The sequence below is a fragment of the Clavelina lepadiformis genome, chromosome 7 (genome assembly GCF_947623445.1).
Source record: "Clavelina lepadiformis chromosome 7, kaClaLepa1.1, whole genome shotgun sequence".
Taxonomy (NCBI): domain Eukaryota; kingdom Metazoa; phylum Chordata; class Ascidiacea; order Aplousobranchia; family Clavelinidae; genus Clavelina; species Clavelina lepadiformis.
The window spans coordinates 12301461-12326475 of NC_135246.1; the positions used below are offsets into that span (position 1 = coordinate 12301461).

Genomic DNA, 25015 nt, shown 5'->3' on the forward strand with positions numbered 1-25015 from the left:
TGTGAGCAACATCAGACGTGCCACGTGCGCACTGTGGCCATTATTATGCGTTTATTTCATTTTCAATTCAGGTTGGATTTTTTTCTTGTGCGCAGCACAGATTTTCTGTGCGCGGAGACCGTGTCAGCAGTGCGCATTTGCGCACGCGCGCAGCTTAGAGGGAACATTGCTCTCCACTTGTTATATTTTTAACGGGTGCTGTAATGACTCCTCCCAATGCCAAGGTCAAACCACTGACTTGTATGCTCAGTGACTAAATTAAGTTCTTTATTGACCAAGGTCAAACAGTTGAATAAATCAGATACCACAAACACAACAAAATTGCTTCAGCTGTTTATCACATTGAAAATTCCTTTACACCTTCAGTAACAAGCTTTAACGAAATCATTTCTGCTTATTAAGATTTTTAAATGTATATTTACAAGCTACTTGAAATGGTATAGTTTATATGCCTATACTTGCTGTAGTGGCTTTAGGCATAGGTTTGGGCAGTACCGCGGTACTATAGCACCGAATTACTGTACCGCGGTACTATAGCACCGAATTACTGTACCGCGGTACTTTTTCAGTACCGATACCGGTACCGTAGCTACTTTTGAAAAAAAGTACCAAATCTCTGTACCGAATTGATTTTTTCAAGAAATTTCAATCGGTCCCGGTACTCAGTACTTTTCACGTAATAATTTCAAAGTTTTAACAAGTATGTTTTTAAAAATACATGTTAATTAATCCTTAATGCTAATTTTAGCATCTGTTGATCTTTTCCTATCTAGAAATGTCAAGTAAAACTGCAAGCCATTAACGTGACATGTGTTTTGACCTGGAATAACCTTTACCGGGGGCATATGAGCGGCAAACATTGCATTCGCAGCAGCATCTTTTACACAAAAAGTACCGGTACCGAGTACCGACCTATCTTTTTAAAATAGTACCGATAACCGGAACCGTATATTTTTTTACCAAAAAACGGTACCGTTACGGACGGTACTTTAAAACTATTGACTGCCCACCTCTGGCTTAGGACAGGTTATGGCAAGCGAAACGGTCGCGTCGGGCCCGCCTCCAGGGGGACCGGCTGTCTGTGTTTACGCCCTCTAAAAACAAACATTGCAACGCATATTATAATTATTAAGTGAATTAATCGCAGTGTTTTGGGACAGGACATGGCTCAAGTCATACTGTATTTAAAGAGCTGTATTGACGCGAGTCAGTGACTCAGCTCGAGACTGACTCACGTCAGTTTTTGCAAAGACTTGATTTGACTGAGCAAACTTTCACACTTTAAGGTTTTGAGAAGTTTGTTTTTTAAAATTTCATTTTATTAAAACTTAATGCCAATTTTGCGCTTTTTTGTTCTTTATTTATCTAAAAATGTCTGCTAAAGTCGCAAAGAGTGAGTTCACATATTTTTTGACCTGAAGTAACCTTTAGCGTGGTTGTAATATCTGCAAACAATTGCACTTGCAATAGGATCCGCTGTACAAAAAGTACCGGTACCGTGTACCAGCAAATTACCGAACTACTTTTTTGAAATACTGCCGGGTACCGGAACCGTCGGTGTATTTTTTGCCAAGTACCGGTACCATCACCGACGATATACTTTTAAAGTATCGACTACCCTCCACTGCGGAGTGCTAAAACTGGTTTCAGCGTAATAGCATGAAAGTCAGAAACTTAATTCGTAACTTAACTTAGGAACTGTTTTGTGGCCATGCTAACCTACCATCTTATAGCACAATTCTATTATTGCTATCTTGCATGTTTTAAGCCCATTTTTATGTGTAAATGTAGCGCCAACTGCTGCCACAAGTTAAAATCGATGAACATAATTATTTTCTCTTTCGCATTCTGATTGGTAAAAGACTTTACCCAATTTTGAGCACCATTGCGCCACTGCTGAAAAGCGTGTTGTACAGGTAAAGATTTATTGATATGATTTTCTCGGTTGATAATAGTTTAATTAATCAATTACGCTAATATTGGCAGGTAGTTACGAAGCAGACACTCAATGATGTGTATTTGTATTGTTAATTTTTCACTATTCACTGTGGGGAGCGAAAAGTATTGTGCTAACCTCATTGTAGAATGGCGACACAAGGTGTTTGTGTGTGCAAATGTTCTGATAACTGTTTTATCCAATTTATTAGCGGGCGTCCACTTCCAGATGATTTTATCTGCCTTACTGTACCTACTAGTATACTAGATTAACTAGAAGGTCACATCTTATATGAGTGGCACGCTTTCCGCAGTGAATTATTTATTCTTATGCGTGTAAGATGAATTTCATTACAAATCACACACTAACTCAAACAAGAGCTTGAGATCATGTATTATGACCACAAACGATTAGTTAATGAAAACATATGAGCATTTCGATATTGAATTTTCACTACACTCATACACTGTGTTAACAATATTCAAAAATACAACTTGTTCGTTTATTATTACATAAAACAACAAATGACAACATTAAGATGACGAATTTATCTCTTAAAATGAACATCACAGCTATAGACAAACCACAGGACATGTATAAATTCTACATGAGTATTTCGCAAGAATTTGATAAGGAATGAGTGAAAATGATGAAACACAGTAGTAGTACCGTATTCGTATTTAAGTACTTTTGAGTAATTTGTTATATTGAGCCACTTGTAATGCAAAATTATGTCAGTAATTGACAACATAGGTGTGGAGAATTAAACCAGAGATCCCCAGTCTTTTTTAGTTTCCATGAAATGCTGCATTTAACTCACAAAATACTTTGGGAATCAAATAATTATCTTTTTGTAGGTTTCGCACCTCTGAAAAGGTCGGCTTGGTTGGGGTTGTGAGCACCCTTCATGTGAAACCCTGAGTTAGCCCAAAGTCACAATTCCGAAAATACATTAAAAATACCAAAAGTTACATTTAACTTTTACAAAACGACTACCTTGTAAAAGGCAAAACTAGGTTACAAATGAAATAGTTCTGAGCTCATGCTATTCGCAGACTTAGCAAAGAAGATTATGCTAAGACCCGCTACAAGCATCAATCCAATGAAAAACTTAATAACCTATAGAGGTTTGTTGGATATATCATACCAAGATTGTCAAACACTATACAAGGAGTATGACTCAGTAACAATTGTGATTGCGAAACCATGACTTTATTATGATTTATTCTTTCAGTGTGTGTTAACAAAGTGCCAATTAACCCAGAGCATGAGTAAGAGACTATGGAGTTCTTTTCAGCATTTGGTCAGCTACAAATCTGAATAAAGAGGCCATGCATGCATGCGACTAGTTGCGATAAGCTGACAGTGCTTCTTCATAAAAGCCTTCAATTGTTGCTAAGACCGACAATCTGCAAGATGAATAGGAAAATGTAGACTACGTCTATGTAGAGGTTGAGGGCTCCATAAATATACTCTTCAGGGTCTAATTCATATCTTTTCCCTCCCATTACCAGTTGTACGTCAAATGCCAGATACTGCAAAAAAGTAAAAACTCAAGAAATGGGTTTGTTCACATAATATGCTTCGGCATATTTTAACCAAGTGCACCGGTACAGTTCACTTACTTTCTACCTTCAAAGTATTTTGATAGTTTTAATGTGGTTATGATATTGATGTAACAATTCTACTTTTGTGTACTAGTCTTTAAAAACTAACCAGGGTAAACAGCAGTGCTCCAAGAGAAGCATAAACCACTTGCAAGTACTGTAAAATATAGAAATTATTAAAGATGAGTTTTAAAATCAACAATAATGGTTAAACTTTTACACTTATAAAAAAACCGTTAAAAAGCATCATAATGATCATTAAAATAAAATCTTATACAGCTTTAGATAAATTTTCTAAGAAACTACATATCCACACCTACCCAGGAGTAAAAATGGGTAAAAATAGTGATAATTCCAAAAAGGAATAGAACCATTGAAAGCACAAAAAGAAGACCAGAACACTTGGTGAAGTCAAACTTGGTCTGCATTGAGAAAAGAACGATAGCCAAACAGACACCCTGCACAAGAAAGTTGAAATTACTAAATGCAAAAAATTAGTCAATTAGGTGCACAAGTAATGATTACTGGCGACCTGCACTTAATGTAAATAGAGAAAACATAAGTTATAACTAGGGCAACCAGTTTTTTGACCTAAAAATTTTAAATTTTGACCTTAAAATTTGCAAATTTTGACCTCATTTTGACCTAAAAAGGTTGCATTTTGACCTTATTTTGACCTAAAACGTTTACATTTTGACCTTATTTTGACCTAAAACGTTTAAATTTTGACCTCATTTTGAAAAACGCTATACTGATAGTCTCTACACTGTCTACAGCAACTTCTAGTCTAAAGCTGCATTTAAAAATGACAAAATGCTTTTCTAGTGTTGACTTTTTTTTCGTTTTTGCGCATTAAGATTGACAACTTGCAGTTTCAAACGCAATGCCGTCACATCGTGACGTCACCAAACGCGCTGAAAAGCCTTCCCTCTCTTTGTGGCTTTGGTTCCAAGTAAAATTTGCGGGACTGGAATTGTTTGCGGTACAAGAAAAGAGAAAAACGGAAGAATAATATTACAAACTGGTTACAAAATTACAAGTTTAATAGATTTTGACCTAAAAAAAAGACCTAACGAAACAATTTGACCGTATTTTGACCTAACGTAACATTTTGACTTTATCTGACCTAATAACTTCTATACCACACGTCGTACAAAGCTGAAACTTGTTTTGTGCTTGTTTCATAGCATTCTGAGCAGGTAAAAAAAATTGACCATATTGACTTTTGGTTGCCCTAGTTATAACCAATGAAAACAATACATGACCATGAGACTTAAGCTTACAAGAGCTTTTATTGCTAAAGTAATTGCTTTAAACATAGTACTTACAACTGTAATACCCAATGCTATCACAACAGCTTTGGTATCATAGAAACTTGCTATAGTTCCAACCATGTAAGAGAGGGCCAATGTCTAAAAATCACAAAAAATTTCATTAGCAGTTAAATATAGCATCACCATTGAAACGATATCAACTTCCTGTTGTAATTCAAACACAATAGCACTGGTTAAATCAAACAGCGGTTTGAAGTAACCTTTCAGAATTTGGAGCCACATATTTCTGCATTTGTCAACAATTTAACAAGCGATAATACCAAAATGTAGCAGCATGTAATTATAGAATACAGACGTACTGTACATGGGATATACCATAATTTGGGAGTTTGATGGTGCTATATAAAAAATAATTAAAACCTTTATCACATATACACATATAAATACAGTAACTGCTTATAATCTTATTGGATGCATCATACCTGGATTTAAAACCAGGAGCCATCATAAACGGTTTGGCAACAATTGAAAACGTACAATTCTAACTCTCTAACCTTGTAACTCGTAAATTCTGGATTATAATTGTCAAGATATACCTTATAAACAACAATGTACTTACAAATCCTATAAGTAGAACGATATTGATTGGGTGTTTTCTTCTTACATTTCCACAGCACACAAGGATGATGTACAAGACAAAGAATACACCACTGCAAAATAGAAGCAGTTTTTTTAAATATAATGTGTATGCATAGTGTAAAATACCATAAATGGAGTCTCTATGGTACATGTACATACAATACATCCTATGTGCATATAAAACACATTTATGGGAGTTTGTATTGTTTAATATGTGACACCTATGTACTAAATTTATGACGATGAGTCAAAAAAGTATAAAGTGTTTAAAGATTTAACACCAAATATAGCAAACAAATCTAGAAAAATGGTTTGTTGTTGATTGTGAGGTCACAATGCAAAACGACAATGTGTAGAGGTTGGTGATCGAATCAAATATTGGTGTAACCTTGAGTATTTTCTATTAGTTTTGGCATTAGAGTATGTGATAGAAAGCATATGAGTTTTACATCAAGGGTATTTTAGGTTTTCTATACATAAAGACATATATAAATAAATATATATATCTGCAATTTACTCAGTCTGTCACAGATGAGAAAGGCTTTTTAATGGAGGCGTAACGTCAAACTTTCACTGAAGTTAGAACTTGACACCATGCTGGTTTTAAAGCGCTTTGATTACAAACCCAGGGGCTGCGTCAGAGGCGAAAAGTTGGCCCCAGTCCCTTTAATCTCACCCAGTTTTTCGAGAGTAGGTGGAAAAAAGGAAAGCTTCCGTAGCAACGCGGAAACTAGCCTGAAATTTGTTTAACTTTTCACGATTACTGGAGGTAGGCTGGATCAATTTCGACAATTAAATTATTTCTAACACAGCAAGACATTCTTCTCTCCAAGTGTGTAATCGCCTTTCTTTTATCTACAGTGATAAGTTGAAGAATTGAATATTGAATATTTGCAAGTTTAACTATTGCCAACAAAGCCACAATGAAGTCATAAATATGACTTGATATACACTGCTGGTAGCTTATTTATTAGAAGACATAACGTAATGACAGTTGTGGTTTAAGATATGGACACAAATTCGGTTAACTGAAACTTATGTTTGAAGTATGAGCATTACTCTTTTATTATGTGTTAGTTAGCGGATAAATAGGCCAACACATAAATGCGATACAGTAGGCTATAGCCCTAGGTATCACATTTCAAATAATATATAACCACGTTATTACAATAACGGAAAGAAGTGTGTGTACTGATAACCGTTTGTGCAGAAACAAAATTTGCATCCATATTTGACTAGATGACTGGTGAAAGTAATAGTGTTTGAAAACCCATAATAAAAAACATAATTTTCAGAAAATGGAATGTTAGCATTTTCAACGTATAATGAAATGCTTTGTGTTTTTGAACATGGACAATGCAATGTCTTTACATCATGGGTTCTTAACCGGTGGGCCACAGGAACATTTTGAGGTGGGCCATGTGCAGAGCTATTTGGAAAATTATAAAGTTGGTGAAAATTTTAGTTTTATTTAGTTGGTTACAATTTTGTAATGTCCGAATTAGCATTGTTGTTTGATCAAATTATATGATTTAAGTGATAATGATTTATATGATTTTGTGTCGCCCAAAACTCCAGGTCCAGGTCCAAAACTTAGGTGATCAGCATTGAAAGTGGGCCACGAGCAAACGAAAGTGGGCCACGACTATAAAAAGGTTAAGAACCCCTGCTTTACATGATAATGCGACAGTGAAATTACTTATAATCAGTGTAACGTAGCAAAGGTGTTTTGCAATGGGTAAGAAGATGCAACATACTTCATGTGGAGATACTGCTGAACCAATAAAAGTAAATAAAATAACACAAATATAAAAAGGCAATCAGAAAAAGATCTTTTTTATCAGAGGAAATTTGCCATCCAGGGGATGGCGGGGCCCTCTAGTAGATAGTATTTCTGTTAGTGGGCTGTACCAGTGTAAATTACCAGTATATTGTAACTACAATACTTGGTCAAACACAATTACAACAATCAATTCAGTATGAATGCATATTATGGCAAACAACAATATATATTTCAACAATTGTGGTAAAACAGAGACTTCACATTATGAAAGCATAATATATTATTACTAATTAGTAATTACCCAACTACGAAGTATGTAACTGTCGTAGCATGTGGTAAATTTTCCACACATATTTGACAATTCACTGCTTTACCATGAGATATTTACTGAGTAATTCTTTGTTTAGCATACTTACTGCCAAGTTTAATATAAGGTTCACATGTATTAGCATTAGTCACACTTTAAATAACCAGGAACTTACAAAGCAGCATAATAAAATCCTGGATATTTTCTGACGAATTCTCCCACAGCAGGGCTGAAAATACAAAATGGAAACCAGTATATTTTAAATAGTTAAACATGTGGTGAAATCTTGCAATGCAACAAATTTCAATAAACTAAAGCAAATATGGTAAAACCTGGCTAACTCAAAGTTTTAAGATAACGCAAACTAATTCATCTAGATCCTTTTGCTTTCAGTTAATGAGCATCCAATGTAAGGAACAAATACACATTAACACTTACATAAATGTAAAGACGCATACAATTCCAAAAGTTACAAGTAGTTGCAATCCTAATGTCAGGAACACTTTTCGAATAAAAAGACGTCGAACAGTTTTGTCATCAAATGATGACCTGCAAATTATTCCAGAAAAAATAGAAATATATAATTTGTCCATTTAAATATTATGCAAATCACATACTGTTTAATTATTCATGTATTAAAAACAGAAGCCTACCAATTAAACAGGTTAGTATGGTATGCACGTAACTCCTGCTTTCTATGTAAACCAATTTTGAATTGTGGGAAATTAGCCCTTATCAGTATGCGAGCAATAATGATAATGTTTTATTAACTTGTGGAGCACCCATGATCGAGTGGTTAAGGTACTCAACCGTTAATAATCATCAATAGATTCAGGTTTGATGGTACAGGTCATGAGGCCACATTGTAAATATTTTAAAACTTATCTTTCTTTCTAAAACTCATTTTCCTGTTATCTTATGTAACATGGTAACAGCATAATAGTGAAGGCAAAAGGTTATTAAAGGAAAACTGGCCACTCCACTCTGCTTCCATTAGCTCAGGAAAATGAGAAATTAAACTTCGCTTCTCCAAAGCTTGGACCAAGAATGGGACCCGCCTGTACTTTTTTTAATCAAGCTTAATGTGATCTATTACAAAATTTACAGAACACTCACCCAACAGTAAAACCTTCCCCATCAGCAGTTGGATTATGTGTTTCAGGTGGAGGTGCTGACTGATACGTAGGCTGATGAAAAGCTCCTTCTGCAAATATAAACGCAAAGTCAAGGTTAAAAAATACAATAGTCCATCTATGATGAAAACATATGCTGAAAGTGTATCAAAAAAGTATTGCTTCTTATGATATGATATTGTTAATTTTTTGTTGACAGTTTTAAATTGCGCCCATAAACATTATTACTAGTTAAGCTAAAAAGACTTCGGCCTAAGTCAAAAGTCATGACATGACTAATACTTTGTTGACAGTTTTATGTCCATAAAGATTAGTTATCATTTAAGCTAATATGACATCAGATCATGTTAAAACTCATGACATGAAAACATGTGTTCTACATGGTAAAAATGGAATGTGCAAGGACATATACCCTATACACATTTTGTTCTTCAAGATAGCACATAGAGAAATATACACAAATCACCAGTAAGGCGGCAACTGAAGTATCTATAAAATCAGGACTTCAAATACTGATAACATCCAATGGTGTAAATTCAGACAGCAGCTGTTTCAGGAAGCATTTTAAAATGGATTAAGCTTGTCTTTGATTTTGACATAATTGAGTAAAATAAATCGTTGTCATCAACTTTTGGGTGGAGTGGACTAAAACTAAAGCCCCTTCTAAAATCATAACATAGGTGGACTGTGACGACTGGCAATTAAAACAGAACTTCACTACGCCCTATAAAACTGATTAGAATAAAAAGGAATAAGATTGTCTTGTTCAAGTTGTTGTCTAATTAAAATCCTTTAGTGAAATTCAAAAGCAACTGATAACAACAAAATGATTCAAATTCTACAACAAAAATAACAGCTAATGGAACAAAAATTAAAGGAAAATGATGACGTTATTACGGAAGCTAAATTTGTTAAAAAGTACACTGCACCAAATATTTAGAAGTATACCTGATGGATATGGCTGATTTACGGGACTGTAGCCCTGAGGATATGTTGTTGGCTGCGGTGGTCCGGATGGATATGGCTGCGTCTGTGGCGGATAGGGTTGTGTCTGCTCATGTCTGTCTTTTTCATACACAACATCATTGTATGCAGGGGGGGCACTAGGCTCAGCCATGTTTTAAAAAATCTCTTCACAAATTAAGCTTAAGAAAGTATTACCTTGGCTACAGAAAGTAATTGTATTTTGAAGAGAAATTGACAAATTTCTATATTTGGGGCAGCGGGCATAGCTGTAAAGCTTTTAAATATACTTTGTTTTTGTTGGCAAATGGTGATGTATTAAGCCATGGTATGATATGGCATCAGAATTTGAGTCTTGTATGGAAGTGCACAACCACAGGATGTCTTTGTATACTAGACCCCAGCTATTCAAATTGTGATGTCATCGGGTTGTGCACTTGTGTACTAGACTCCAGAACTTTTGTCTTTGGACAAAAGTTTTTGTACAACTTTAACTTGGCGATGACTTCTCACTGCTTGAGCTACAGTTACCTAGCTTACATTTGTGCAAGTTTTGATTGACAAACTTATTTCTTAGTCATTTGTTTTTTGATTTTTATATTGTGTATGCCAATGCCATATGGTTGGACTGTTCGCCAGAACTATTGAGCAGAAACAAGTGTTGTTTATGAATAATCCTAGAGGACATTACAAGAATAACCATCATACCCAAGTCACATTAAATTACAAGCGGGGCGTTCTAGGTATTCGGCCCAAAACTGACAAACTTCTTTTTATTTGGTTTCGATTATATTAGACCTACTTCATTTGCAAGGTTCCGGTATGCACTCTTTCGCCCAAACTACAGACTTCGTGTGTTTGGAAAAGAGGAAGATTGGCATCAACTTGGCAAAACAGCAGGGCATATGGTATGATGTCAGCAAGTTACATCGCATTGTATCATGGACATCACAAATGTTACTGTCTAGTGGTTACTAGCCTAGTATATAATAAGTCTAAAATATTGCTTCACGTACAGTTTTTTCCTTTCACACTAGATAATGCAATGTTTATGTCATGCTTCTAAACTAAAGCAAGTCTATTTATATTGTAGTAGTACTGGTATATATTCACTACTATTTACTATTCAGTTGGTCTCGTGTAGTCTTAAAACTGTGCAAAACCACAAAAAATACTTGAATGTTTAACAATTTGGTAAACATGAGTAACTTGTACTTTTGCATTTTGACTTGAAGAGATGAATGAGATTGAATTATGGAGTAATAGAAAGGAAAATATGAAGTAATAATGCTTCAATACTCGATCTTGATATGGGAGTGTAAAAGAAAAGTAGACTTGTAAATATTACCTGTATTTGCAATCAAAAGTACCAAACTTAGCTGCTTACTTTATCGAGAGAAAGGATTTTTTCAATTTCTTTCATTGCTTAGAGTAAATTTTTTGGCAAAAAGCTTCCTCTTTAGGCAGATACTACCTCAAAGAAGGTTTTGCCATTTTGATCTAGTGTTCTTGACTTGGTGTGCACTGTACAGCCTGTTTTACACCAAAGCAAGTTTGGCATACACATGACAAACTCTGCTACTTCTATATTTTTTGTACCGTATTAAATAAATAGAATTCTGTTGATATTATATTTATCTAGTTGATATTATATCAACAGAATTATATCAACAACCGATGTACTTTATAGGTAATAAACGTCTCTACAGTGAAAAAATCCGAAGCAATAACAACTAAATAAATCAATAGCAATTACAACCACGCGTCACATACGTATGTGTCAGTGATGCTTGACATCATTACATTATGGCGAGTGAGCTTTGGCGCACAGAATTGATTTGCTGCGCATAAAGATAAAGGCCTATTTTGCTATTTATGGCAATGCTACGGTATCGTATGATATGAATACATGTTTCCCCCTTTACTCTGGGAGCTAAAATATCATTCAAAAAACTCTGGCAGGTTTTTAAGATGTTTCAATGAGCTGTAGGCTATAGTTTACTGTTTGGAAGTTGTTAGTAAACAAAGCCTGTGTGCTGACCACAAACTCTGGGACACCGTTGGGAACAATCAAAATCATAACACATAAACTGAGAAATTATTTTAAATCAGTAAATTAGAATATTCCACCAAAACAGAAACTTCAACCAAAGTATGCAACAATTCGCAGGTACTATGCTCCCCAAAATTTACACACTTGTATGCTGTACTTGTTTCATAAATAAATGTAATAGGCTATATCATAAACTACAACTGTATTTTTAAGAAAGCGATGAAGCTGGACTTATAAAACATTAATACGCAGAAGTTAAGTTATATCTGTCATTTGTGGTGGCATTGAAGTAAAAATGGGTCTAGCATACAAGTGCATAATCAGATGATGTCACAATTGTAGTAGCTGGGGTCTAGTATATAAAGGCATCGTGTGGTTGTGCACTAGACCCGTAAAAATAAGGTGCGATAAATGGATGCCAAAGTCGCATCAAAATCGTTTGGCTGAGGTGTTGTCATGTAAGTAAGATAATCAACGCTCTGCCTGCTGTTAAAAATAAAAACCATTCCTTGCCAATAACTTATAGTTAACGCGCAAACCATAACTTTCTGCGCATGACCACAACTTTTGATGCAAAAGAACCAGAGTACAACAAGTGTAAAGTATACCTACCCTACACGGGCTACACCATCTTCTAAATGCACGCTTTTCACTGCATAGTAGCCTACATATTGTTGTTCACAGCCAAATTATAAATTTCAACTCATTAAATACTTACTACAAAAATTTTGCATAAAATTTAAATAGCTAAAATCAACTTTTTACATGGTCTTTCTTCTAACCTAACCGCTTATGTTTAGAGACGGGGTTATAGCCTCTGAGTCACGATTTGGCGCAAAAAATTTGAGCTATGGTTGTGGTGCATCTTGCTCACGGCCAAAATCTGAGATAATTATTTCTCAACTAATGGCAGACAGTGATCAATGGACATCGACTAATACGCAAGAGATTTAATAAACAATTACATGGATTAGTGTTGATTGTTTTCCTTTATAAAGTAGCATACACTCCATTGTTCCATAGCGCCGTCGCCATCGCTATACTAGTGTATTGGAATTATCTAAAGCCTAAGGCTTTATTTGGCCTCGAAAACTCCTTTATCTATTTAACTCTAGACTCCGTTGTGCTATCGATTCTTTGTTTCTTCTAACCTGCACAGCATTCACGAAATTCCAATTCTTTTAGGTCTATTCTAAAAAGGCAGTCGTACTAACTACATAGTGGAAGAATCATGCATGTAGCCTGCAATTTCCCAAAACATATTTTTTCAGAAGACGCTTTCATAAGCCGAGATTTCAGAAAAGACCTTTTAGAAGAGGGCGATTAAGACAAAACTATTTCTTTTTAACGCTTTATGCTATAGCTAGGGCCATTTTTATTTTGACCTAAAAAAATTTTTTTTTGACTTTATTTTTGTCAAATTTTGACTTTATTTTGACCTAACGAAATTGCTTATTTGTAGAGGCCACAGTTCTTCCTCCAGTTACCCAAACATAATATTTTGTCGATTTCAGACCCAAACGTAATATTTTGTCGAAAAGTCAAGGTGTTTTATGGATTATAAAAAGTGCGTCGTGTTTTTTGGCGATAGATTTAGGTAGCTTGTGTTATTTTGTCCTTGTGAAAAGGGCACTTTGCCTCGATTTTCTCCGCATGGTAAATTCTAATAAACAGCAAATTAAACAGGGAATGCTTGTTGTTGCTCCAATCCAGCTTGATGGCGTTTACTTTTCCTGTGGCTTTCAACAAAATACTTTTTATCGCACTTCACTATAACCTCGCAAAAATTGCACCTTAAATCACCCCCGGGAGTTGCATTAAATTCATCAGAAAAATCTCGACAAATCTGTCTAACTTTTGCTGAAGACGATTTAGCTTGCTTGGGCATTTTTGTATTACAGAATGTCAGTAGGCTATTCCTAAAATCCAAACTGTTGATCTTCGAAAAGACCACGTTTATGAAGAGGAAGTGTTCTATAAGAATTATTTAAATACGTAACAATGAATAAACAATGGACAATTTGCGATAAAAGTTACTGCTGATCCAAGTGGGCATTGTGACTTATTTCCTGCTTTTATGGGTTAATATGGTTTAATTGTGTCGCAGTTCCTGATTTACAATGCTTCCACAAGGATTTTTACAAGAATTACAATCAAGAAACACAAAAACTTTGTAAAAAGCCATATTTTGACAAATTTTGACTTTATTGAAAATTTTGACTTTATTGTAAATTTTGACTTTATTTTGACCTATAAACTTCTTAAAAACAATCCCCTAGGTGCTGAAAACAACTTTATTCTTTGATTCGTGGTCAGACGAGGTCCTTAAAAATTTTTGACTTTATTGACTTTTGCGGGCCTTAGCTATAGCCAAAGAGAGTAAGCCAATCTGACGACTTTTGAAAAAGCGTTAGATAAATTAATCTTGAGAAACAATGCACCTGTTTGACCGAGCTTGATGTTTTTATGACTGTGTCCTTACAATCTTTGATGCCTTTTAAGCCTTATGGAGACAACTTAGAAAAACAATATTCTGTCTTGGAGATAACAATTAATACGCAACTTATAAAAAAGGTAATAAACTTATTTACTTGATCTCCATTGGCTAAACTGCAAAGTGTATAAGATTGAAATTTTAATTACACCACTTTCTGTATGCAATATATATTTGTTTTATTTAGTTATTGGTTTCTTTATTATTTTCCAAACCGTATATATGTAACTGTTTTTCACCTCAAAAAGTATGAGTTGTTGAGAGTTATTAAAAACAAGAAATGAGACTAGCGGAACACTGTCGTGTAAAGACTAACTCGGGGATGAGCCCGAGGGTCTACTCTAAGGGTTAATAATACTGTAATTGAGTGTCATTGAATGGTAACATTTCTCTGATAGATTATTATCATAGAATGTGTTGTGAAGCGAATGTACAGAGTTTATATGTGTTAATTATCCTTCGCATCTTATGTTTTTATCTGGAACGTTAAACAGATTAATTATACGGAAATTAAAAAAATTAATTTAATATAATGCTTTAAGTTGGCTGATGGCTATAGTTTTTGTGGCTGAATATATTTGCGCCACCTTCACCAAATTGTGGCGCACAGATTACAACCACACTGTAGCATATTTAGCAACAGGCTGCGTAACTGTAGTCATAGTGTAACCTATTTACATTGAAATAGTGATTCTCTAAAGATACAGGCGGTTAGGTTAGCAGAACCGGTACATGCAAAAAGTTTATTTTAGCTAGTTCAGGCTCTATTGAAGTTTCAGATTAGAAAGTTTTATTTGTTCTGCTGTTAGTGCTCTAGTATGTCTCTGTTTTTATTTTACAGTATTGTATCTGTTTATTTTTCGACACTATAAACGTATTATTTTAATTAATTGGGTTTCAGTTTTCTATCCGTTTTAATTGTTTTTTTTTGCGTTAGAATCTGGGGAAGCTGACTTATATGACTTTGAGGTCTTTTCGCTACCCCACACCAATCAATTATAATTATATTAGAATTATATTATGATATTTCTTAGTTTACTTAAAATGGTGAAAGTAAACTCTCTTTCCCACTCTCTAGGCACGACTGGAAAGTAGGGCAATTTTCAACGAGAATTTGTGCATGCAAAGATGCAATTTTTGGCGTGATGACATGCATTAAAGCCTCAATTCCTTGTTTCTTTTATTATAAATTGACATTCAAACAACAAGCTTTTCTTTGTTTATTTATTATAAATTGGTGAAAAGATAAAAAAGTTTGGTGTGCAAATTGATGTTTAAACATCTGTGTGCAGGTGCCATAAATTCCACTATTGTATATAGGTCTACAACTTTTTTATTTTTAAACCTTTGTTATCGCCCATCGGAACTTCCAGGGTTTACTAGATTTACAAATCAGCTGAAGTATAACATTTAAAATGGATAAAGAGGAAGCGATTTTTTGTTTAAAGCAAGCTTATGCTGCTTCATCCTCGGATGATAATGATGATGATAATGCCGACAGTGTTACGTCCACTGGCACTAGTCCTGCAAAGGAAGAGGAACTTTTGCATTTAAAACCGCCTCCACAAGGAAGTGGTGCAAGCATGGCTCTGGCTGCCATTAAATCTAATCCTGATGTAATTACAAAGGTGAGATGAAATGAATGTTAAGGTTTTCTTGTGGAATAAGCTAGGGCATTCTATGTTTTTGCTGCATGGTTAGTGTTTGCAAGGTCAGTGTGCTTGCATTTTGACATGGTATGTTGCTGATTATTTGTGCTAATTGTTATAATTAGCCCTTATTCCTACGGAATTCTTGTAAGTGCAGATCTGATGATATTATAATGTTATTATAGTGTTCTATTTCGTGTGTTTAACAGCAAGCACTGTACTATATTTTGGCCGTGTTTAGTATACGCAACACATTTTATTACTTCCAAATTATGTCATTCGTTATCAAAGCTTTTAATGCACTTTCTCAATTGTTCAGTCCAGCATTGGCAGTCATACTGAATGCATCTCTATTTTGTGCTCTGAAAGCAAGAACATTGTCAGCTTGGTTATTGTATTGTGATGCCCAACTAGTCTATCATTATTAAACGAACAGACATAGGCCTATCAGTGGAGTCAGACTAACGAACAAATAATCAACCAGAAAGTAATTACACTTAAAAAAATCTAGTAAGAACACTGGCAGGTGTCACAAATTATCTAGATTATAAAAGTTTACTAACGTCAATCATCCCAACTTTCGACTACTTCTTTAACTCTCACTGCCATGAACACTGAAGGGCACTTATTGCGTAAAACTTTTTCAGATTATGGTAAGGGAGCATCTAATATTTTTTAAGAGAAAAAATATTTTTAAAATGACTATCTCACCGGCGTCCATTCATTGAAGTTGCAAAATCACAATATGGTGACCAGCAGATTTTCGCTGATAGATTTATCATTTTTGTTTTGGACGAGAGGAAGAAAGCAATGTGATGGCGTAGTGGTTTACGATGGGACTCGTATGCGGGAGGCCTCGGGTTCAAATCTTGCTATCATTTCACTTCTTTTGTCCAAATTTATTTTTGATATAATTTAGTCATGAGAAGGAAGAGTTTGGGTCGGAGGGGATTAGTTTTAAGTTCATTTAAATTTTGGAAACAAGTTGTTATTTTTAGTTGAAAAATAGCGTTTATTTCAGTTTACAGCCTAGCTTAGTAATTTAATCATGAGGAGTGAGAGTCAGTAGGGGTTCAGTTATAAGTTAATTTACACTATGGAAAAATTTTTATTTACCCTCATTACCCTGGTTTACAAGTTACCCTCCACATTGTGCAGTCTAATAAGCTGGGTATACAATGGAAGCTCAATGATTTGTAGTTAAAGGCAACCATTAAATTAATCTGTTATTTGTAAAGTTTCATTTATAAATGAAGTTTACAATATATAGGACACCTCACACTGTTACACCTGTAGCAATTTTTCGCAAATTGAAAGGTTACTTTGGTTTGGGTTATCTTGAATTTCAAGCAGAATTGAGTTAACAACCTTCCACTCTTATGTGTAATGTTTTTAGCCTACTGCCTACCATCTGTTGATATGTACTAATTTGTCAAATTCCAACAATGTATGCCAACCAGGCTACAATACAGCATATTTAATTAAAAAATCCTATACCATTTGTGTATTTACTTGCAGCATGATGTCTATAACGTGAAGGTGGTTGACCATGTCACAAATAAGGTTGTTAGTTACAATCCAACATTTGCTGAGATGCATGTGCCAGAGCAGGTAACGGTATATCCATTGGCTATTGCGTATTTAAATAAACCTTACCTTTTCAGAACAATACTAGTTAGTACATGACAATTTGTTAGTTCTCTATGACATTCTATTTGGTGATGCTTGTTATGGGGATTATATCTTTATACGGTTTCTTTTTGAGTTTAATATGATAAGGCATGATTTTTATCAGGGGCCAGCAAATCCATTCAAGACCAGGCAGCAATTAGCACAGAAAAATACACTCTCTGGGTATGTGCAGGAGGCACATGTCAGCCATTTTAACTTTGAAACTCAGAGAAGGACGTTTCATAGTTACGGTAAAACATATGATTACTTCATTTTTTTGCACTGAAATGCTTGTGCATAATTTAAACGTTGTCACCAATTTTATTTCATTTGTAGGATTTGCTGTGGATCCCTCAATTGAACCAGGTTCAAAACAAGAGAAACTTGTTGGTGAGTTAATGTATAAAAAACAAGTCACATATTATGAATTGTTCTGAAGATTTTTTGCTATACATACATCATATTTGTAATATATAAAAAATACAGATGAAACTGAACAACTGTGTCTTGGTGTTACTTTTTCAAATGTTATTAGAAAAATATATTAGGTAAAATATGCTATATGTGACAATTCTTTTGTTTTTTGATGCTGGACAGTCTGCCAGACAGATTTTGATCACGATCCAGATGAAAAGAAGGAAGAGGAAATAAAACCCAAAAACTCTGTCCCCAATGGAACTAAAACTGTGTTTGAAAAAATTGAAAAACGTCCCGAGGACAAGCGGAAACGAGTTCGTAAAAATGATCCTGAAGATATTGAAGGTTTTATGGGTCCTTGGGGTGGTTTTGTTAATGAAGTCAAAGTTGCAAAACCAAGCGAAGTAAGTGGCCGTGCAATGCGTGAAAATGCCATAATGATATTGGCTCGTGTTTGGATTTACCACTTGTGATGGAATAGATTGTTTGCAATTTTGCTATTAATTATTTAGGAAATGCAGAAGGAGTTGGATGAAATCACTGCTAAACGACAAAAGAAAGGCAAGGTTGACGAAGAGAAAACCATTGAGGAGAAGTCAACACTCCATGTTCCAGATCCTACCGACTATCAGGTTTGTGGACTGCTGTTTAGTGCTTCATTAAACTTGTTGGCCAGTAGTGTGTGTCTAAGTCTTGATCTTAATTTCTTACAATTTGCTTACAAAATTGTTGAACAGGGTCGAACATATCTTCACATTCCGCAAGATGTTGGAATTAATTTAAAATCAGACGTTCCTCCTGATAAATGTTATCTCCCCAAAAGACTTATACATACCTGGAGTGGCCATACGAAAGCTGTGTCCTCAATCAGATTGTTTCCTAAATCTGGTCACTTGTTACTTTCAACATCAATGGACTGTAAAGTAAAGGTGAATATCAACACTTGCAATTTAAAGGTCATCCGAAATCCTTCGCTATCAAAATTGAAATGAAGAAGCTGCAGTTATGTTTCGGCTTATAACAGTTTTGAGTTTACATAAATATCTTTATACAATTTTTTTATACAATTTATCATAAATACAATTTTTATTTATAAAGCTGTGGGAAGTTTATCATAAGAGAAGGTTGCTTCGGACATTTTCTGGCCATGCAAAAGCAGTGCGTGATGCTTGTTTTAATGCTGATGGAACACAATTCTTGACAGCTGCCTATGACCGATTTGTAAAGCTCTGGGATACTGAAACCGGTGGGTGTCATTATTATGAGGTATTGTGTCTGCAAATGTGCAATGGATGAGGAAAAATGTGTTCTGTGTAAAAAAGAGGATAAATCGTGTTTGTTTGTAGCCTAAAAAGAAATGGCTGCATGCAACATGCTGGAGCCACCGATCTTAAACCTAAGCTACTGCTACTCACATTCAACTGAAATATCATATTTTATGCTGATTTCAAGCAATTCCACATATTTTGCTCTTGTTTTTGCAGGGAAGTGCCTTTCAAAGTTTTCAAGCCGCAAAATACCATATTGTGTCAAATTCAATCCTGACCTTGACAAACAACACTTGTTTGTTGCTGGACTTTCAGACAAAAAGATTCTTACGGTATTCATAGCAACTATATTATTTGGAAAACGTTTTTTGTCATTTTGGTAAAACCAGAATGTAGCAAATCACCAATTAGTGGACATAAAAATACTCATGAAATCAACATAATATGAACCGTTAAATTGCTACTGGCAGTGGGATATCAGATCTGGTGAAACAGTACAAGAATATGATCGTCACTTGGGGGCGGTAAACACTATCACGTTCATAGATAACAACACAAAGTTTGTGTCAACATCTGATGACAAAAGTCTACGTGTTTGGGAATGGTAAGCAATGGATTAACTTAATTTCAATGATTTTCGATATACGACTTCTGGTCGACTCCATTAATTTGTAACTGTTTCATATTCCTTGATTTTGTGTTGTTTCAGGGACATTCCTGTTGATTACAAATACATCGCGGACCCTTCTATGCACTCCATGCCAGCAGTAACACTCGCTCCAAACGGCAAGTGGTTAGGCTGCCAGTCGTTGGATAACAGAATCGTGATATTTGATGTACAGACAAGATTCCGTCTAAAGCGTAAAAAGATTTTCAAAGGGCACATGGTATAACAACTTTATAAATTAACACAGATTCTTTTGCCAGTAGTTGCTATATTCCATTTCAATTTGTGGTATATTTTCCTTTGCAATTCCAGTAAAATTAAATTTTAGCTTTACTCTAACCAGCTATGCTCATTTGCAAACTTTTGGGGAACATCAGCTAGGCAAATAGAATTGAACAGTTATGTAAAATAAACCTACCTAAATTTAGTAATTTTGTTTTAAAGGTTGCTGGCTACGCTTGTCAGCTTGACTTCTCACCCGACATGTCGTACATTGCGTCTGGAGATGGCGACGGTAAAGTTTTCATTTGGGATTGGAAGACAACCAAGTTATACAGCAAGTTCCAGGCGCACGACAGCGTGTGCATCGGATGTACTTGGCACCCGCACGAGACGTCCAAGCTCATTACATGTGGATGGGATGGCCAAATTAAGTTGTGGGATTGATCTGCCAATGTAAGGCAGGCAGATGCTTTCAGATCAAGCAATCTAATGCTTCAGGCTCGCAGAGTTTCACTCAGGCCAAGCTGACTTTATGTATAGCGTTCTGTTAGTGGTTAAGTATTGCCGACAAACATCAGCTATCAAATCTAACGCATAACGGGATATAAGATTAGTCCCCATGCGGTACTCTTATGACATCATGTCAAGTGGAAATTGCTTTATTTCTTTGCATTGTCACCACTGCCACATAGTTAACGATGATGCAGTTTTAATAAAGAAGAGAAAATCGCCTCTTAATTTGCTCTTGTTATTGATCTAATTCTAAAGAACTAGGTGAAAGAATATAACGACATGATTAGGCTTCCTACTGCGTTAGAAAGTTATCAACTTTTCAAGGCAGTTTTAAGCATTGACTTGGGTTTGCTTGCATTTTTGTTTTGTTTGACAAATGAAGAAAGTCATAACGTTGATCCTTGTTAGCATTAAATAGCAACCTTTCTGTTATAGCCGTAGTAAGGAATAGTGCCATCCTAGAACCTATCAGCAAAATTCGCGTATCAATCTCATGAAATTAATACCACGCATAAATATAAGACATCAAATGAAACTCCCATGATTCTCTTGTGATTCATTACTCATAGATGGTGAAAATTTTATAAATTGGAGAATACCTGCTTGCTTTGTAAGCGGTGTTTGTTTTCATAAAGTTGCCATTTAACCTGGTTTTCAAATCTCGCTATTGTTAAGTATGTTCCCCTATAGTCCCGCTTTGTCATCAAGTCACCTAGGCGGGGATATTCTTCTATACTACGCGTGTTTTCGGTGTACACTGCCTATTGAAGACAGGGGATATTTTAGTAAAAAGGTTACCGGTATAGGATATAAGTCTGTGTCAACATTAGGATGTAAATACTGTGGGCAACTTTCCACACCAACCACTGCAATCGATATCGATGTCTAGCTACCTAAGATTAGCTACGGGTGATAGCCAACTTTAAAAATCGAGCTTTTTAGTAGAGGTGTCTTGTTCATCAGCTGTGATGAAAACAACAATCAAAAATTTTTGGAACGTTAGTAGGTGCAGCACAGTACGTATACTTCGCAGTACGCTAACTACAGCTACTTTAACGACTAACAGAATGAAGCAGATGAAAGCGAAACAGTAAAGAAATTAGTTCGCTTCTGCTACACTAAAACAAACAATACATCACTATAGTGAGCGACAGGTGGGAGTCTGGGCGAGTACAGTATTTTAAAAATTGGACCCGATGTTGATTTTGGGCGAGCGACTTTTCATCAAGTACAAAAGTCGTCAAGGGCAACCCAGTACGTTTTCGATAGCAACTTTGCTTTTCGAATGAATAACTTAAATGCTTTGTTAGCGTTAGTTGTGTTAAATGTTCTGTGTTAATCCTTTTTTAGTCTGAGGTAGGCTACATTATTTACAATAATTGCAAACTGCCAAGACCGTCCTCCGTTTAGTGATGAGACAGCACAGGTAAGTTAAGAACAAGAGGAGGAGAAAGAATTGTGTCCAAGTCGATCCTGTACCAGTTAACAGTATGTGCCGATGGGGCTGCGTTTACAATGACACGGTGAGTTATAGCAAATTCCTATTACAAACGTTTATCTATGGATTCTCTTTCCGATGTAATGTGAGATGAGTTTTGTCTGGGTCGCCAATTTTACAAAAGGAATAAGATGAACACTGGAACAAAATTAAAAGTATTGGAATAAATCACCATGGTGTGACTTATAGAATAAATACCAAACTTGTTACTTTGTTGGAATTATTCTGGTGATGATATTATTCTGTTGTTGATATAAAAACGGGTCCCCTTTATATTTCCATTACACTTGGATGCAGACGTATATGTGTCGGTTTTGCGGAACGAGATTTTGCAATGACTGCCTAAAAGGAGAATTTGTTGGACTTATGAGAGCAGAAGGTCACTGCCGCAAATGTAATCAGGTCAAACTAAAATTCAAAATTTTGATGCATGTTTTAATTCTTCTATTACAGTGGTTCTCAAAGTTTTTTTCCGATTCCTCCCTTACCAACCCAAACACCGTCAATTCCTCCCCCCAAAAAAATCACAAAAAATATTTGCCAAAATTTTACACTACCTGAATATTGTCCCTGGATGATGTCTTTTGAGGATTTATCTCAGGAATAAAATTAAAAATTGCAAAAGAACGCTCTTACAAAATAACCAAACAAATTTACAAACAAATCGTTGTTCATTGTTAGTGAGAACGGTGAGCCTCATGTTTAGATGTTAATAAAGAAAATCGAGGAGAAAAGCGTGTGAGTTAAAAAATTAAGGTTTTTTTCATCTTCAGTTTTTCCTCCCCAATTCCTCCCTGGAGCAAATTTCCTCCCTGGAACTAAAAATTCCTCCTTTAGTGAGCCAAGTGGCCCGGTTTGAGAAGCACTGTTCTATTAGCTATTGTGATAAATATTGCTCACGTAACAATTATAATTGTTATATCTGATCTGCTATATGAAGATGCAACAGCCAATGTCAGCTCTTCCAAACTTAAGCTTTATTTTTAGGAATCTTGCGTGGGAAAACGCGTAGAATATGTTCCCGGTAAAGGACCATCCGAAGAAGTAAAAGAAAAGTATGCGACCTGGAAAGAAAAACAAGGAAAAAAGAAAGGAGGAAAGAAAAAAGGCGGGAAGAAAGGGAAGAAAGGAAAGAAAAAAGGAGGGAAAAAGAAAAAGAAAAAGAGATAAAAATATTGTTACATCGCACCGAATTTTCTTTGAGATTAATATTTTATTGGCGTATAACCAGTTTATTTTCCGTCATCGCTTGTAATAAGCGTCCCATTACCATTTAAGCCAGCAACCGCTCAAGCTGCTTTATACAGTACTACTAGTTTCTTGGGCATGAGTATGCTTAATACTATGATTTCTCTTTTACGTGGTGATGTTGTGTAGTATAGCAATACTTTATTCCAATTTATGAAGTAATTTTTACGCATGCCGTAGATTTAAAATCAAGCGTTGTGTGGATGTACTAGACGTAATTTTAAATTATACTACACATAAAAATTCCACCCACCAACTTATTTTATTTCCTAACAACTGCCATCTAAATACGCTGAGTTTGTCAATCGAGCCTGTATTTACGTTGAGTATACAGTTTTTTATTGGAACTGTGGAAGTTTTTTGCTGCAACAAATTCATGTACTTTGATAAAAACGCTTCGTGTACTCCTGCCTATAGGGGTATTGGGTAAGTCCTATGAATTAAGCTTATAGTTTTTTTATATATCAATGTCTTGCGTGTTGCCTATACCCTACACTGGCCTACAGCATATGCTGTACGCCTTGCGCGTTGCATTGTTGAACTAAAAAGATAACTTACAAGTTATTATTAACTTTTATAACATGTCTACAAATGAATTGTTAGAAATGCAATCCTAACAGCAGTTGGGGTTGATGACGCTCTTGCTACAAATGTGACTTTGGTTTCACTATGCACATTTTACAATGTAAGATAAAGAACCGAAAATAGCAACTTAACATACATCAGAGTATATACACAACAGCAACAGGCGAAGTGAAACTGAATGATATGTGACTGCTACTGGATCGTGGACGTTTTCGGAATTTATAGACGTCATGTTTCTTCGTGGTTATTGACTTTGGACAGGGATTTTCTCTAAGTACAATAGAAGTTAAGGAAAAAACAACACGCTTTATACAAAGGCGGGAAAAAAGTTTAGGCAAATAACCGAATAACCTTTGCGTATATGACCTGATGGCTAAGCTCAAGTGTTACAGTTAACAATAGTTTACTGAATGTTACATATAGCTTTCTATAGGGAACAATGTGCAAGTGGTTTTGCGTGTTCAACGACACGGTGAGTCGTAATTATGTTATCATTCAAATAGATTTTGGCAATTTTGCATAAGTTTATGTTTGATGGTATCACGTGATAGTTGCGTGTCAACGTCAAAAACAAAATTAGTGAAACAGTTTGAAAAGGATTTCTATTTTTTGGACTGTTTTCATAGACTTATATGTGTCGATTTTGTGGGACAAGATTTTGCAATGAGTGTTTGAGAGGTAATTTCTATGGAACAATGAAGACGAAAGCTCATTGCCGAGTATGTAAACAGGTGATGTCAATAAGAAGCAATTATATTGTGTCAATACATCTTTTACTTCAACATCTACAGCTTTAAATTTCTCTTCATGGTTTTGTTTTTGTCATTTTTCGTTTTCTCGCTGAATATTAAAAAATTTTATTTACAGAGAAATTGTTTAGGCAAACGTGTTGATTACATGCCTGGTCCTTCTGAAGAAATCAAGATGAGATGGAGAGAAAACAATGGAAGAAAGGATAAAAGTTATCCAAAGTGAGGAAATGTTGTACGAAGAAACACGACAAAAGAGAAATAAAAAAACAAACAATCAAAAATGTTTTGTCAGATAACAAATGATATATATAGATCGTACATTTTTAAGCTGTTCGC

General features: G+C 35.2%; 5 protein-coding genes across 6 annotated transcripts in view; 4 read left to right on the top strand and 1 right to left on the bottom strand.

The window, feature by feature from the left end:
- Positions 1-2305: 2305 nt before the first annotated feature.
- LOC143464992 (protein lifeguard 3-like) lies at positions 2306-13003 on the bottom strand. Its single transcript, XM_076963086.1, has 9 exons — positions 9628-13003; positions 8663-8750; positions 7985-8095; positions 7722-7775; positions 5437-5527; positions 4872-4955; positions 3864-4001; positions 3653-3700; positions 2306-3471 (listed from the first exon to the last, which is right to left on the bottom strand). The coding sequence occupies exons 1-9, from the start codon at positions 9794-9796 to the stop codon at positions 3322-3324; spliced, it is 933 nt and encodes a 310-aa protein (XP_076819201.1). The 5' UTR covers positions 9797-13003; the 3' UTR covers positions 2306-3321.
- Positions 13004-14316: 1313 nt separating this feature from the next.
- Positions 14317-25015, top strand: part of LOC143465768 (ATPase family AAA domain-containing protein 3A-like) — a 56194-nt gene continuing 45495 nt past the window's right edge. Inside the window, exon 1 of the mRNA XM_076964237.1 lies at positions 14317-14331. The gene's annotated coding sequence lies outside the window, so the exon portion shown is untranslated. The remainder of the gene's footprint in view (positions 14332-25015) is intronic.
- Positions 14851-20821, top strand: LOC143465750 (pre-mRNA-processing factor 17-like). The gene is made up of 12 exons (XM_076964212.1): positions 14851-15817; positions 17357-17449; positions 17634-17760; positions 17846-17899; positions 18107-18330; positions 18439-18558; positions 18664-18855; positions 19025-19172; positions 19411-19526; positions 19665-19798; positions 19904-20081; positions 20306-20821. Exons 1-12 carry the CDS (start codon positions 15605-15607, stop codon positions 20525-20527), a joined length of 1821 nt encoding a protein of 606 aa, XP_076820327.1. The 5' UTR covers positions 14851-15604; the 3' UTR covers positions 20528-20821.
- LOC143465957 (uncharacterized) lies at positions 21922-23987 on the top strand. The gene is made up of 3 exons (XM_076964502.1): positions 21922-22119; positions 22392-22496; positions 23082-23987. The coding sequence occupies exons 1-3, from the start codon at positions 22087-22089 to the stop codon at positions 23262-23264; spliced, it is 321 nt and encodes a 106-aa protein (XP_076820617.1). The 5' UTR covers positions 21922-22086; the 3' UTR covers positions 23265-23987.
- LOC143465958 (uncharacterized) lies at positions 24198-25000 on the top strand. 2 transcript variants are annotated; one of them, XM_076964503.1, is made up of 3 exons: positions 24198-24399; positions 24554-24658; positions 24795-25000. In XM_076964503.1, exons 1-3 carry the CDS (start codon positions 24367-24369, stop codon positions 24900-24902), a joined length of 246 nt encoding a protein of 81 aa, XP_076820618.1. In that variant the 5' UTR covers positions 24198-24366; the 3' UTR covers positions 24903-25000. The 2 variants fall into 2 exon arrangements, with proteins under 2 accessions (XP_076820618.1, XP_076820619.1); XM_076964504.1 differs by having other exon boundaries at positions 24808-25000.

Bases quoted from the DNA above. Each gene is read 5' to 3' on its own strand.
- LOC143464992 (XM_076963086.1), bottom strand. From the start codon at position 9,796: ATGGCTGAGCCTAGTGCCCCCCCTGCATACAATGATGTTGTGTATGAA. The intron at 8,096-8,662 runs GTGAGTGTTCTG...AATAATTTGCAG, and splicing joins GGGGAAGGTTTTACTGTTGG to GTCATCATTTGATGACAAAA. The intron at 3,701-3,863 runs GTAGGTGTGGAT...TATATTTTACAG, and splicing joins TTACCCATTTTTACTCCTGG to TACTTGCAAGTGGTTTATGC.
- LOC143465750 (XM_076964212.1), top strand. From the start codon at position 15,605: ATGGATAAAGAGGAAGCGATTTTTTGTTTAAAGCAAGCTTATGCTGCT. The intron at 17,900-18,106 runs GTGAGTTAATGT...GATGCTGGACAG, and splicing joins AAAACAAGAGAAACTTGTTG to TCTGCCAGACAGATTTTGAT. The intron at 18,559-18,663 runs GTTTGTGGACTG...ATTGTTGAACAG, and splicing joins CAGATCCTACCGACTATCAG to GGTCGAACATATCTTCACAT.
- LOC143465957 (XM_076964502.1), top strand. From the start codon at position 22,087: ATGTGCCGATGGGGCTGCGTTTACAATGACACG. The intron at 22,120-22,391 runs GTGAGTTATAGC...ACTTGGATGCAG, and splicing joins GCTGCGTTTACAATGACACG to ACGTATATGTGTCGGTTTTG. The intron at 22,497-23,081 runs GTCAAACTAAAA...CTTTATTTTTAG, and splicing joins ACTGCCGCAAATGTAATCAG to GAATCTTGCGTGGGAAAACG.
- LOC143465958 (XM_076964503.1), top strand. From the start codon at position 24,367: ATGTGCAAGTGGTTTTGCGTGTTCAACGACACG. The intron at 24,400-24,553 runs GTGAGTCGTAAT...CTGTTTTCATAG, and splicing joins TTTGCGTGTTCAACGACACG to ACTTATATGTGTCGATTTTG. The intron at 24,659-24,794 runs GTGATGTCAATA...TTTTATTTACAG, and splicing joins ATTGCCGAGTATGTAAACAG to AGAAATTGTTTAGGCAAACG.